We start from the raw sequence: 16,195 nt of genomic DNA on the forward strand, positions 1-16,195 counted from the left end.
TTTAAAATACTGAGATTTTTTACAAAATGCTAATAAGCTGTACAGGTACAGAATTATAATATACATACAAGATTTAAACAAATTTGGAATACTATGTCAAATAGAGGAATTAAACTGCAGTCTTTATGATGGAATCAAGTACTGCCACTTAAATTTTGTACTTAATTAAGAAAAAAATGTAGAAATGCTGTATCTAAGAAGAAAATAAAAATCAGTATTATGCCTACACCATGAAACACAATTAACTGTTTTACTCTTCTCTATTTTAAAAACAAAATATAGTAAAATATACTCCTCATCTTATTGCTGCTCTCAGAAGACACAGATTTTTAAAAGAAAATTCCATTGCCAATAAGGGAGACTCCAGAGGCTCTCAAAATAACAGTCTGTTGCTATGGATGCCCACCAGAACTAGATGTTAAGACCCCACTACTGAAGACAACATACACTTTTAGTTACAGTAATCAAGAAGTCAAGAGGGAAATAAATTAGAAGCGTCCTCTCTTACTCTACTTGGTAAGTTGCATAGTGTAAGACAACATTGGATCTTATGGGAGAAAGGCATCAAGTGTGGAGCCAGCTGTGGACCTTTCGAGTTGCAAAACCAACCTGTCAGACAAGATGCCTTCAATGGTACAACACTGGCATGACTGATGAGGGGTAACCAACAGCCTGCTGCAACAAAACTCCTTCAAAATCAGACTTTCCTGCCCCAGCTCCCAGCATCGCTCCCGGGTAGATCCCAGGTCTTCCCCTCTGAACCCCACACCCTACTTCACCCCCGCAGGTACCGCTCCTGCCAGGAAAGCTGACTTTCATTTTCACCTCTCCTGCTGCTCCTCCAGCTAAATCCCCCAGTCTATCTCCAGCGGTTTCCCTCTTCTCCCTGCCTCCATGGCCAAGGGATCCATCACACAGACCTACTACTCCAGCCTTCCTTACCCCAACTCATCCAATTATCTCAGCCTCTAACAACAAGCGTTTCCTGGGAATACACCAACTGAGCAGGCCAAGGAAACAGGTCCACAGAAAAACTTCCTACCAAGCAATACACTGCTATCATACTCTCCTAAAATTCAAAGAGGAAACAGGAACCAAGGGAACAAATACCCATTCAACAAAGACAAAACCAGATTAGCACATAGATCTACAATCATCCCAATACCAAAAGTTGCTAGAAGAAAAACTCCAACCTAAGGTTAAGTACAACCATGAAAACCATAGGAAATAATATCAGACCAGCAAAATCAAAATAAAATGGAAACATTCTCTCCGTTATCTCTCTCCACCACAACCACAACAAAAACAAGAAAATAACGGGAAAAACAACGATCGTTTGTCATTGATCTCTCTCAATATCAATGGAATGAATTCCACCAATAAAAACAACAGACTAACAGAATGGATGAAAAGCAAGACACAACCTTCTGCTGCATCCAAGAAACACACCTGAACATCAAGGATAGACATTACCTCAGGGTAAAGGGTTGGAAAAAGATATAACAAGAAAATGAACCTAAGAGTCAAGCTGGTAGCCATTTTAATATCTAATAAAATAAGACTTCAAACCAAAAGTAACCAAAAGAAATAAACTACACAATCTACCAAGATGATAACTGAATTTTTAACATCTATGCCCTAAATACAAGGGCACCCTAATCTGTAAAAGAAACACAATTAGAGCTAAAATCATACATTGACCCTCACACATTGATGTTGGGAGACTTTAATACCTCACTCTCATCCAGACAAAGACAAAGAAATGATGGAGCTAACAGACTTTCTAAACCAAATGAACCTAGAAGATATCTACAGTCACCCAAACACTTTTAAAAGACTACACCTTCTTTTCTGCATCTCCAGGAGCTTACTCAAAACTGACCACTGATGTGGGATTCCCCTCTGTATGCTGTGAATACCATTGCTTAATAAAGAAACTGCTTTGATCCTATAGCAGAGCAGGGCAGAAAGAGTTAGGAGGAGAAAACTAAAAAGAATGCTGGGAGAGAGAAGGCAGAGTCAGAAAAAAGCCATGTAGCCCCTCCGGAGACAGACACCAGAACTTACCCAAATTCTGGTAAACCACAGTCTCGTGGTGATACACAGATTAATGGAGATGGGTTAGTTTAGGATACAGGAGTTAGTCAGACACATGCTTAAGCTAACGGCCAAACAGTATTACAAATAATATGGTTTCTGTTGATTACTTCGGGGCTGAGCAGACAGGAAAAAACGAGTGGCCTCATACTACAGACCACATACTCAAGACACAAAGTAAGTCTCAACAGATACAAGAAAATCAAAATGACACCCTCCATCCTATCAGACCACCTTAGAGTAAAACTAGATTTCAACAATAGAAACAGAAACCCTACAAACTCATGGAAACCGAACAACTTTCTACTCAAGGAACAACGGGCCAAAACAGAATAAAGATTTTCAAGAATTGAATAAAAATGAATATACAAGCCACATGCCTTTAATCCCAGCACTCGGTAGGCAGAGGCTTACAGTTCTCTGTGAGTTCAAGGTCAGCCTGGTCTACAAGAGCTAGTTCCGGGAACTGCTCCAAAGCTAGAGAAACCCTGTCACAAAAAAAAAAAAAAAAAAAAAAAAAAAGAGAGAGAGAGAGAAAGAGAGATACCCAAAAAGAGAAAATTGCAAGTTATTCTCAAACTCAGGGCTGAAACCAATAAAATAAAAACAAAGAGAAAACACAAAGAATCAAAGGAATGAATTGGTTCTTTGAGAAAATCAGTAAGACTGACAAACTCTTACCCAAACTAATAAAATCAGAAACAAAAAGAGAGGAGTCACAACAGACACCAAGGAAATCCAGAGAATCCTAAGAATACACTTCAAAAACCTGTATTCCATCCAACTGGAAAATCAAAAAGAAATGAATCATGTTTTCAAAAGATACCGCTTATCACTGGTACAAGAAAGTTATTTCTGAACAGAACCCCCTTAGCACAGGCAGTAAAATCAACAATCAAGCAATAGTACCACATGAAACTAAAGCTTCTGCATAGCAAAGGACACCATTAATAGGACAAAAATGGCTGCCTACAGAATGAAAATTTACCAGCTCCAGAGCTGAGAGAGCACTAATGTCCAAAATATATAAAGAACTCAAGAAACTAGATCTAAAAAGCCAAAGAATCCAATTTAAAGAAAATGTGAAAAAGATATATACAAAGAATTCTCAATAGAGCAATCTCAAATGGTTGAGAAACACTTAAATGTCCAATATCCTTGGCCATCAGGGAAATGCAACTCAAAACTACTTTGAGAGTCCATCTCACACCTATTGGAATGGCTAAGATCACTAACGCAAATGACATCATATGCTAGAGAGGGTGGAGCAAGGCAAACATTCCTCCACTGTTGGTGGGAGCACAAACTTGCACAGTCACCATGAAAATCAATAAGGCAGCTCCTCAAAAAGTTGGGAAATGATTTACCTCAAGATTCACCATACCACTTTTGGGCATATACCCAAAGGACACTCTATCACACCACAAGGACACTGCTGCTCTATTCATAATAGCCAGAAGCTGGAGGGACCTAGATGTACTTCAACAAAAGAATGTAGTACTTTTATACAAGGGAGTATTACTCAGTTGTTAAAATGACATCATGCAATTTGCAAGCAAATGGATGGAACTAGAAAAAAAAATCACCGAGTGAGGTAACCCATTCAGTATTGACTTTATATAGACAGTAGCCATTAAATAAGTGATAATCAAGCTACAATCCATAGATCCAGAGTGGGCCGGTATTGATGAAGGGTTCAGAGGGGACACACAGATCTCCCGAGAGGGAGAAATAGGATGAACTGGGAGGAAGGGGTGAGAGCTGAAATGGGAGGATCAGTTGGGGAGCAGAAGAGGAATGGAGCTGAGGGAGGGAATGTAGGGAGAGGCAACTAGATGTAAGGGGCATTTGAGGAGCAGCAAGGAAACCTAGGACAATGAAAACTTCCTAACATATGTAGTCAATTCTAATAAATTTTCCAAATAATGAGGAAGATTGAGTCCCAACTGGCCACTTCTCACCAACTTTGTTTCATCAAACTGAAGTTGGCATAACAGTCACATGGAAATCCCCAAACAACCCAGGTTGCTGTCAAGATAATAAGCTGCTCTCCACAAACTGCCAACAAGACCCCACTGATGACAACACCCACATAACTCATTGAAGATGGAGAATTCGAGCTGGTGTCCACAAAGAACCTTTACCCCCATGTTCTAGTGTCTTTGGTATGGGAAGATACTCTCCAGGTTACCAAGAGAAACATAAAAACCAATTCAGCCGAAATTTTTACAATCTTCCTACCTAAAATATTTGCTAGGGCAATTTTGGCACAAAGCTTATGGGAGTAACCAACCAATATGTGATTTGACTTAAGGCCTATTTCATGAGCTGGAACCCATACTTGACACTGCTTAGGTGACCAAGAACCAGAGACTAGAAAGACAGCTCAAAGACCTAAGATAAAACCAATTACTACTAGTCTAAGCATCAACACCAAAAAGATGACTCCTGTGGTATTTGCTATACTCATAGATCAGTCGTTTACTCAGCCATCATCAGGGAGGCCTCCTCCTGCAGACATGGGAACAAATGCCCACAGTCAGACATAATCCAGAGAGATTGTACAACACCTAGCTCTAATTGGTATATTGCCATCAATTCTCTCCCCTCAAAGCTCAGGGAAAGAGCAAGAAGAAGAGTAAATAGGGTAGGTAGTAACTCTCAGGACAACAGGAGAACAAGGCTTTCTAAGTCAACTGACAAGGATCCTATCAACTCCAAAGACTGAAGAACCAAGCAGAGGGCCTACATGGGCCATGGACATAGGAATTATAGCTTTCACTTTATTTTTACAGAACTCTTGAATGTGTGAATGAGTGAGTCCTTGATTCTTATGGCTTCTCTTAATGTATAAAAAAGCCAAAGTGTGATAAATATAGTTAATAACTAGTTCATTCCAAAACTGATAGCGGTGGTGTTTCAAGTGTTCACAGCATAAAAATATTATTAAAACTATTTAGGGTATAGTTTAAATCCCTTGATATAATCATTCCATGTTGTATATCCATGAATCATAACTATATAAATATGTCTAACTCTAAACACTTGAATCATAAAAGAAAAAAATCATCAAAATGTCCCTGGAGGTCAAGACAAATTTAAACTCAAGAACTGAAAATGTTTAATGAAAGACAGTCTATATTTGGACACTGGTTTCAGTTCCATAGGTATACTTGGATTTTGCACATTTTATATAAATTTTACTTCTAAAAGAAAATGAGATATTTAATACTACTTATAAATAAGAATGCTGGTTCAGTGAAGGAGAACTAATCTACTTAAGGAGAATTATAAGTCTGTAATACTTTAAGATAAATAAAAAAAATTTAAACAAGACATAAAATTAAATTTTAAAACAAGAGAAAGGGGTTAAACCTAAGAGTTGAGAGAGGCAGCTGTAAATGACTTTAAAAAATCCTAAGTGTCAGAGAATTAATAAAAATATTTATTAAAAAGAAAAACATTAAGAAATGGATATGCTATCCGGGCAGTGGTAGTGTACACCTTTAATCTTAACACTCAGAAGCAGGAGTATCTCTGACACCAGCCTAGTTTAGCAGAGTGAGTTCTGGGACAGCCAGGGGAACATGGTAAAACCCTGTCTCAGAAAACAAACACAAAAACAAAATAAAGAACCTGAACTACTTCAGACTCCCAACTTCCAAGCCCAGAATGCTGGCATGCAAATATGATACTAATACATGTGGAAACTGATGGGCTCAGAGCCAAAGCCAATGTGGGCTACATACATCAAAGCCAATCTCAAACACACACACACAAAAAGGCTCTCCTGATTTCAGAACCAATGGGTTAGTGACTTTTACTGTATCTATAATGATTTTATTTACTTTCTTCTATTGGTCAATGCAAAAACTGAGATTTACTGCAAAAGCACTGTCAAGGCAATAATCCCAGTACCTGGAAGACTAAGGTAAGCGTCTTAAGTTTGAAGCCAGCCAGGGCTACACAATAACACTACCAAAATACAATCATACAGATGTCATGAAAAGTGTTAAATATAATAAAATCTGTGTTTCACCAACTGCAATTCTTCACTCTGCCAAATAGCCTTAACACATGCACTCACTTAATATCTGTGTCATAAATCCCTAGTCCCTGCCACATACCATCACACCAGTAACTAGGAACAGAAAGATGAAGAACTCATTCTTTGTACTGGAATGCTCCACAATACAGCAACAAAAACTGACCCTCCAACTTAACTAGTATTATACTCATATATAAAAAATAAAACACATCAGCAAAGAGCTAACTCATAAATATAAAACTTCACGGTATAAGTTTGAAGGTTTACTTAAAAAAACTAAGGTGCTTATTTTTGGTTTTTTGTTTTTAAGAAATCAAAAAAAAAAACCCTATTTTCAGAAAACGGTTGTCTTATTTCCCAAAAATGGGCATTGCTGACTAAAGATGAGATAAAGCATGTAAGTCATTTTAAATGCACTCATATGACAAATATAGCTACTTCTGTGAAACTAATAGTAGTGGTTTTATGTGTGCTTTATTTTTTGTTTTAATTTTTGTGAGACAATCTTGCTATGCAGTGTAGGCTAAACTCAACCTCACTTAGGAAGTTCTAGGAGTACACCATCACATCTGGCAGGTAATTTTTTTATTAGTATTGACAATCACAGAGTCAGAGTTGGATTTTGGACTGTGGAGTGCAATTACTGAAACACCAGTGGAAAAATCACATCAATACCCAGTCATTGTTAAAATACAGCACACACAATGCCAAAACAGAATAAAACTTAAACGTAATTATTTTCTCAAGCCTCCACTGGGAAAGCATAAGGACTGGTTTAGTGTCTTGGGATTCCACTTGGTTTGTGGCATGTACATACCCCTCTGCTAATAATGTGCTTACTATGCACACAATCCTCTCCAATCAGTGCAACCAGCAACATGAAGAGTAAAACAAAACGGTATCCTTTTAGGAATTATACTCTTAAATCTACCTATTCCTATGTATATGACAAAATTAGATGCATATGGAAAGGAATATGCACAATGGAAAAATTATTGTATGACCTAATCTATCAATCAAAACAGAGAACCAACCAAATTACACCCTTAGCAATCAGCCCATCCTTCCTTTAGACCTTATAAAGAGAGATCCCAGACAGCAACTTGAGGCCTTGAATATTTTCACTCATGTGCCTGGCTGCTCCCTTGCAGCATATGCTAAATTTTTCTACTGCTTTGCTTTAAATAAAATTTCCTTGCTACTTTTGCAAATCAGCATGGGTTTAAATTTCAATTCTGTAAATAAATGGCCAAGAATCTGGAAACATTAAACACCAACAGTGATCACTGACCACAGGTAGATAACATCAGTATTCCAACTTCTTTAAATAAATGTTATTTTCAATTTACATGGCATCCTCAACAGAAGGGCAACTGAAACATGAAACCTGGACTCAATCACCACATTATTGTGAAAATTAACAGGGAACCAATAATCTGTTTCCTTCCTCCTTTAAAAAACACTATAAAATAAAAGTATGGTGTCAGATGAGTAAGACCAACATTTTTAACACAATCCTAGAGTTAGCCGATATTAATCGGATTTAAGTGCAGAAAACAACTTAAATACCAGACGAAATTAAAACACCTTTCCCACCAGATGATTCATCTTTGTTACTTATACTTTTTAAAATTACATGAAGGAATTAGTTTTAAAAGCACAATGTGTTTTGGAACTGGAGAGTTGGCTCAGCAGTTCCTGCTTTTCTGGAGAAGCCATAACTTAGGGTGGACAACTCACAACTCCCAGGTCCCAAGGATTTAACACCCTCTTATGGCCTCTCCAGGACCACACACACACATGCAACATATATTTGCACACATACACATAAAAATAAATCTTAAAAAGAACCTCATAATCTATCCAGTTAACTTTAGCTAAATCAGGACTTCAAGGAACTAATTCATTAAATACATGAACAACTTTATAAAGTTTGTCAATCATGCTTACTTGAGTTATTCCAGCAATAAACTTAGTTTCCATTAAACTAGCAATTCTTGAGTTACTTTTACAGTTCAGCTAAGAAATTCTGATTTAAAATCATGTAACTTACCTTTAAGATCTTAGACAATTTTCCATTTTTTTTCTATACAATAAACCTAGTTTCCTAGTTCTGTATTGCTAATGCTTTTAAATGCACGCCTTGTTAGAAGTAATCATTTTTGGTACTGTGGAAAGACAAATGTTGACATCTTTTCTACCCCTTCCTGCCAAGCATTCACAAATTCTACCACTTGTTTCCATTCCTCCTGATTTATTTACCCCTCTCCAATACATACTAGGAATCTAAGACAGCACACAAAGGAGAGTAGATAAAGAAAAATGCCCAAAGGTAGATGAGGGTGACCAAAGCCGTCACTTCTATAAGCTACAAATCAAGTCTATACATTCCACAAAGCAGAAATCTTTTGTTCAAATTGTCTAACGAATCATTCTATGAGAACACTTAGTACCTTTTCCTCTTATGCTTTTAAAGGAATCTAGGTTAAAGTTACAGAGCACATTTTTCATATATCTTTTTACAAGTGGAAGAAACGATACTAGGAATTTCATTCCAGAATATTCTCATGAACTGGTAAAGGTTGAAATTTTGTTTTCAAAATTGGATTCTACCAGTGACACAAATTTGACAATAAACATGACAGCAAAAATTTTATCAAAATATAAAATATTTTTATTTTATTGCTTCGTAGCGTTTAAATTATCCTTAAGAACAAATTCTCAGAAGCTACCCTAGTAGCTAGGCTAGGCATGTAGCTTAATTGGGGTACATGACTTAGCATGTACAATATCACAGATTCAAATCCCAGAATTTTGAAGGGGGGGGTACTAATGATCTACATTTAATCTCCATGTTTGTAATAAAGAAGTATTTAAAAAGTCTTTAATTCTATTCTCTAATACTACCAAATTAAAAACTATAGTAACTTAATGAAATTCAAATTTGAATATCTTAAAGAAAATATACTTAACTAAAGTTGTAAGACACAAACTAATCTATCCAGTTAAAGTTTCCAGCTAGTAAGTTTAATTTGCTTTAGTTAAAAATATGTGGCTGTAGCAGGCAATAGCAGAGCACTTCTTTAATCCCAGAACTTGGGAGGCAGAGACAGGTGGATTTCTGAGTTCAAGGCCAGCCTGGTAGACCAAGTGATGGACAGACAAGGCTACAAAGAGAAATCCAGTCTTGAGAAGGGGGAGGGAGAGGAAGGGAGGGGAAGAAAGGGGACGGGAGGGGGGAGGAGCAGAGAGAAGAGAGGAGGGAAGGAAAGAGAAGGTAAGGAGAAAAGGAAAGGAAGGGGAAAAAAGGAAAAACATGGTTGCAATAGTTAAAGACTAAATCATGTTAATATTAAAAAATTCTAAGCATAATATATAAAAATAACACTCATCTTTAAATATTTTAGAACCCCATTCAGTTACTTATAATCCTAAAAGTAGTCTCCCATGCCATAAACCTTCAAGTGTTTTTCACCACATGTAGGCAAATTTCACATTACATTAATCTTGTATTCAATTAGATGTCTAATTGGGGGAAAAAAAAATCAGTAAAACCTAATAGACGTTTAACTTCTTAAATCTGAATCTGCAGAAAACTTACCTGATTTGTCTGGCTACTTAAGTATGGCTCAAAATCATCATCATTTACAGCATCTTTTTGATGAATCGAACCATTTTGTACTGAAACTAAAAAACATATTTGTATTAGAAATGTTGTAAGCCTTATAAAATTTATAGCACAATATTAACATTTCAAACACTTTCAAGCCAACTCTGAAAAAAATAGTACAGAATTTCTTGCTGTTTTGATTTAAGAACTCTCTAAAGGATAACCTTTAGAAATAATGTGTGCCAAAGAAAACCTAGAAATCCCATGATCTAAATATAAACCTTATCTATATACACTCCTTGATCAAAATCTTAAATATCCCAATTTCAAAATTATAGTAAGCAAAGCAACACAGAAATGTTGGGAAGGCTCCCTAAAACTGTGTATGACTTTAAAATAACTTTAAGTAAAGATGTAGATAATATATTTGAGTATGTGACCTAACTTTATAAAAGTCTGTTAATCTGTTAAAGGTAAGAATGTTTTTCTTACCAAAACTGGGTCTTCTTCCTATGTTACCCAGGCTAACCCTGAATTCTCAATCATCCTCCTTCAGCTTGTGAAGCAATAGGAATACAGGCATATATACAATACCAGGCTGAGCCTTCAATAACTATTTATGACCTGAAGTTCCAGTAAAAAATTACTTAAATGTCTCCAAAGTGGTTAAAATCGATGATTATGAAAGATCTAGAAAGGCCTAGGTCTGATGCCACACACTGGTTTCCACAGCACTTGAAAAGTAGAAGCAAAAGGAGAGAAGATAAAAACCAGTAAGGACTACAAAGACAGGGCTATGTAGCACGACCCTCTCATTAAAAAGGAAAGGCCTTATGTTGTTTTGGTTTGGTTTTTGGCAGTACTGGGGGTGCCAACCCAAGCCTCGTGTACGTTATGTAAGCACTCTAGTTAAAAATCTCTAAGACTTTGATTCTCTAATAAATGTGTGTGCACATACCTTGATTCTCAAAGACTAACAACTCACTGGTGAAATTAGCATGCACTGAAGTTTTGTGTTCAAATCTAAACACCAATAAAGAAGACTTTCACATGAAAGTAAAACTACAATTAAGACACCAAAGATGATGATGATTACTCATGAAACATATGAGAAAACAAACCAGAATATCACACTAGTTCAAAACTACTTCATACACTGTAAAAAAAGACATATTTTGTAGTCAAGAAAAAAAATATATTTGGACACTGTCCCAGTAGTGCCTGAGTATAGCTATAAAACCACCTCCTGGATTTCAATTTCAGGTCTATTACCGAGGAGGCAAGTGGTCTCCAGTCGTGATTTGAGCTCATTAACCTAATAATAACTCAAGTTATTCAGTGCCTATTTCATTTCATCTTCGTATGAGATGACCATATTCAATAATCTTTATTAATACTAAATGCTGCAATACCCCAAATAAAACTAAAAATTATTCTGAACCAGAAAAACAGACAGGTTACTGGGAAAGTATCTGATACAGTAGCAGTATTTGTTATTGAAACGTGAAATAAAAAAGAAAAGGCAATTTGTGAGGGATGTCAATCTCTTAGAATTACTGCTCAAAACTGCAATGTTACAAAGTATGGCCAACTAATGTGGAGTTAAGTTTACCAGAATATCAACTCTAATTTTGTCCTAAGTGCAAATTACCTAAAATGTAACATTAGTGAGCAGTGGCTTATGAACAAAGATCTATTAAATCCCTTCATTCTTCATCCAATAATGTTCAGCGATAGCTCAAAAGTAAAACTACTCTGAGCGTGAAGGCTTCAGAGCTGACCTCTATGGCCCAATAATCAAATGGATCCTGACTCCACTTATAAGAATCAACAGTGTTTCATAATGACTTCATCAGAGTCAGGTTTGGCTAAATGGGCTCCAGAATTAAAATATGTAACTGTTACTACTAACAAAATAAAACGGAGGGTGTCATCTGAGGGCTGAGGTTCTTCCCATTGGTTGGACTATTCCTTTATCAACAATAGTGATGCACAGTCTTTTATTTCTTGAAGGACAAAAAAAGTTTCTGACTAGAATAGACTATTAAACTAATATGAATATCAGCCTGTATTAAAAACAATTTCTATCTCTTGTATCCATTAGTTCTTGGTTATCTAGTCTTACTGCTAACATAATCAAAAAAGTATCCATTTAAAGGCTCCTAATAAGATACTAACTAGCCCTTTAATTTCAGAAGCATACTTTCTTAAAGCAACTGTTTCATAAGATTCTAGTTGTTGATCATTACTTAAGGACAATCTAATGCCTTGGAGACTGAAAGTCACTGAACATTAATGAAATCTAAGCCACTTCTATATTGTGTAAAAGTTCTTCAGGGGAAAAAAGAACAGATGACTTACATGATTCTTCGCCTGTTTCCTCTGCCCTATGAAGCAAAGTCAAATCAAGATAGAACATGGGCCTTAGAAGCCAGGTGATTCTCTGCTCTGGTCCTGACTACATCAAGTTAGGAAAGTCAACAGATGTGTGCATCATGTTTTCCCACCTACAAAAACAGCGACAATACCATATACCCTCTATCTCCTTACAGGAATGTTGTGAGGATTAGTAAAAATATGAAGCCAAAATAATGATAGTATGGTGTTTTGAAATCATTTCTTAGGGGGGGACAGAGAGAAGATACAACATAATATTGCTAAATACACTAATTTTCTGAAACATTCAAACAACCAATTTCAACCTAATTCTTTTAAACTGCAGTCATATAAAATGATGTACGTGTCCCTCCTACAGAAGGAATGAGGAGGAAAAAGAACCAATTTCCACGTGTTGCTTACTTATATAAACTTAAGGAACAAAAGAAAGGAAGGAGGAAGGCCCAAGAGGACATCTGGACACACAAATGAAGACACAGCAAGCAAAAGTTCTTGTTAATAAAGAAAATTATGGACCAACAAATAATTATCCTTACATTTTAACTATCTTTTGGTATTATCTTGCCAAGTATAACAAGCAGGTCTGACATTTTACACAGGAAAAAAAATTTTTTTTAGTTAAAAAAAAGGAATATGTAAAAATAAACCAAAAATTAGGAATTACATTTCAGAAGCATTTTGTCTTTCCAAATAGACTGACAGAACTCCTTTTCATTCTTTTAGTCCAGTAAGCCTTAAGGATATGCTTAAGAACACTTTGCAGAAAAAGACACTAAAGCCAGGTGTTAGGCTAATGTCAGCTAAAGGTAATTCATAAAAGAAGTAGCATCTCGGAAGTCATATTAAGTCAACTAGTTTAAAAATCTTAACTGATACCAATTTCTTAGGAACATAAGGTTCTTAAACTCTGAAATTCAAAAGTATTAACCACATCTTTACAGTTGTAAACAAGAAAAATAGTTACAGTTTCTGCTTAATAATAGTACACAGACTTACTATATGATAATTTCACTAACTTAAAAATAAGTCAGCTAAGACAGACGTTTTTCTCAAACACATGAAAGCTAACTGCCATTTGTTATCAGTCCTGACTTGGCTTGTAATGTATTTGTAAACTTATAATGGTTCCTATCATTTTATAATGGTTCCAAATTACATGACTTTAAGCATACCAATACTTTTGGACCAGTAGCTTTTCTTCTCTTCCTCAAAAGAGGATAAAAATAATCCAACAGATAGCATCTAGAGCAATAAGCTGTTGTGATCACACTATCTTAACAACAGGATTTACAGTCACTTTTTTTTTTTTTTAAAAAAAAAGTGCAATGTGCTCAACAAACTTGGTAAATCAGTAGCTATATGTGGTATTGAAACCCAGGACTATAAGAAATCCCAGTCTTCATCCTAGAATAAAACTATAAACTGAACAAAAAGAGTAAAAGAAAAACAGGGAGAATAAAGAACAAGAACTATCCAAAAACCATAATGTGTATGTGTAGCTACATATCAAATCAGAAGTGACACTATCAATTAAAAATTCTCATATAAAAATGCAGCCACCAGGTGATGCAGCCTGTGGCTGGCTTCTGTATTTGAGACAATTTATAAGGAAGTAACTGGTGTGTAACAACAGAGGTCGCTAGGCCACACCAAAGTGAAGTGATTCCTGAGTAAACCAAACTCGTGGTAATCCAGGACAAGCTTTCAATAACCAATCTATATGGTGGTCTACATTTCTTATCCAAAAAGAATTTCACAGAAGTCACTTACCTTAAAATGCGTAACACAAAACACTTAGCACTTCAAATAGCCTTGCATAGTTCTAGGATAAAACAGTTTACACTAGGCAATAATGACCACAGATTTCACAGATGGTCAGATTAGCCAAAAAAGAAAAAAAAAATTCCTTTTAAATTTACAAATGTTTCAGAACTATTTTTAAATTAACCTCTAATTCTGAAATTTATAATTATAACTAAAATTCCATAAGTTAATTCCTAAATGTTTATGTGCTGAAAGAAAACAATTAAAATAAAGCAGTAAGTTTGTTACCTACACACTTCAATGCGTCTAGTATATACAAATTTTTATATAAAATGCAGCATGACATGAAGGAAATTATTCTGTGAAGAGCATAATTAATTTCTAATTAACCAGCACTGCCACATAAAAACCCAGGAAAAAATTAAAAGCATCAACAGAAACATGAAAGTTACACATAAAGGGCTATTGCAGATCTTATTCTCTAAGCAGTACTTGGTTACTAGGGGGAAAAAAAAAACAGGAAGTATAATTGTATTTAGTGTCATTTCCGGCACTGTAAAACGTTATAACTATATAGTACATTGGAATGTTCTTTAATTGGCACCACCCCAAGAAAGAAGTTATTGTCCTAAACTAGTATCACATGACTTATGTCATAATGTTTCAATCAGCTGACTACTGAGTTCCACGGGCATAAATACAAACTACATTTATGTTTTAAATGCCTTAGTTTTAATGGTAGTTTTTAAACAGTAAGTCATATAATGCTAGCAGTAACTGCACAAATAATTTCCTTCTCAGGTTTTTTTAAGATACCAGATTGAGACACACCTTGCAGTCAGGGCTATATACAATGAGATACTTGCTGTTAGGAGTTCTGTACTGCTGTTGCCTCTTTGCAAGCAACTTTTATGGATCAGTGATTAACCGTACGATTTTCATTCATGTGACACAGAACGCCATGTGAACTGCAAGTATAAATATTATCCAGACATTTTAAACAGAATGTCCACTTCAAGAACGTACTTAACTAGACACAAATGTAGAAAATTGTGACCTAAGTTATATAACAAAGATAAAATAGAAAACTAAAGAAATATCTTACGTTTACTGAAATACAAGCAAGACAGCTGTTTATTCTTGCAGAACTTCGGTTTCTACAAACGTAGCTTCAAACCCAGGAACTACCTAAATGTTAGCTGGCTTAGCTGCGATGGATGTTTTTCTAACCTTTACATTTAAGAAGAAAAGCAAAAACAAGAAAGAAGCCGCTGGCGGCTTAAAAATAACATCAGGGCAACATCTGAGAGGGAGAAAAAAAAATAAAATAACCAAACTCACCTTTATTTCCTTGCCCTTTAGGTCTCTGGAGCAAGACGAAAGATGTGGTAAAGGGAGGGGGAGGGAGGAGAGGAAAGAAAAGTGTGTTAATCAGAGACATTATCGGAGACAAGTTATTCAGAACAATCCGCGTAGGAGTGAACCCCGCCAGCTCCTCCGCAGCCACTCCGCCCGTCGGCCTCCCGCCGCCCCTCCGCAGCGCCGCCAGCGCCCGCCAGCCGCCAGCTCGGGGCCCCGGCGCGGCCGCCGGGACATCCGGCCCTCGGAGCGCTCCCGGGCGCCGGCCGCGGGTTCCGCCGCCAGCCCGCACGCCGGCCTGGGCGGCAGCCCCGCCGGGCAACCCCCGCCGCGCCGTTACAGGGCCGCCGGCGGCTAGAAGCGCGCGAGGGTGGAGCTCTGCGGCTCGGGCCTTGGCCGAGCCCGGGCCCTGCTCCCTCACCTGATCCACGCTAGTGGCTGACATTCTTCACCGCAAGCCGAGAGGAGGAGCCGCCGCCGCCGCCGCCTGGGCCTCTCCGCGAGCACTCACAGCAGTCGGCTGCCGCCCTCGCGAAGCTCTGCTCCAGCCGCCGCCGCCGCCACCGCCGCTCGCGGGGACTCCGGGAAGCGGGCTCGCGCTCGGGAATCGCCGAAGGGGCCCGAGCTCGCCGCCGGCACGCCGCTCGTCCCCGCTCGCCCTCCGCTCCTCGGGCCCACAATGGCGGACCAGCTCCCGAGCCCCACTTCCGCTCCGGGCCGCCCTGACCTTCCGCTATCCAGTCTGACGTCCACGCACACCTCGCAGTTCCTCCCCCACTCCCGCCACAGACCCTGGCTCCGCCCTCGCCGCTCACGTCATCGAACCGAGGGGCGGGGGCTGGGGGGGGGGGGGGAAGCCGCCGTACGCGGGACGCATGCGTGGGACGGAGCGCGTTGGGGGCGGGCGGGCGGCTCCGGCC

General features: G+C 37.9%; 1 protein-coding gene across 2 annotated transcripts in view; it reads right to left on the bottom strand.

The window, feature by feature from the left end:
- Ythdf3 (YTH N6-methyladenosine RNA binding protein F3) overlaps positions 1–15,965 on the bottom strand; it is a 32,825-nt gene extending 16,860 nt beyond the window's left edge. Inside the window, exons 1-4 of one of the 2 annotated variants that reach the window (XM_050145009.1) lie at positions 15,697–15,965; positions 15,258–15,282; positions 12,117–12,262; positions 9,747–9,832 (exon numbers count right to left, since the gene is read on the bottom strand). In XM_050145009.1, coding sequence (XP_050000966.1) covers positions 9,747–9,832; positions 12,117–12,174 — 144 coding nt within the window. In that variant the 5' untranslated portion in view covers positions 12,175–12,262; positions 15,258–15,282; positions 15,697–15,965. The remainder of the gene's footprint in view (positions 1–9,746; positions 9,833–12,116; positions 12,263–15,257; positions 15,283–15,696) is intronic. The other variant, XM_050145010.1, reaches the window with a different exon arrangement.
- Positions 15,966–16,195: the final 230 nt, after the last annotated feature.

The sequence above is a fragment of the Alexandromys fortis genome, unplaced genomic scaffold, assembly GCF_014885135.2.
Source record: "Alexandromys fortis isolate MF-2015 unplaced genomic scaffold, M_Fortis_MF-2015_v1.1 scaffold_2_1_26212458, whole genome shotgun sequence".
NCBI classification, from domain to species: domain Eukaryota; kingdom Metazoa; phylum Chordata; class Mammalia; order Rodentia; family Cricetidae; genus Alexandromys; species Alexandromys fortis.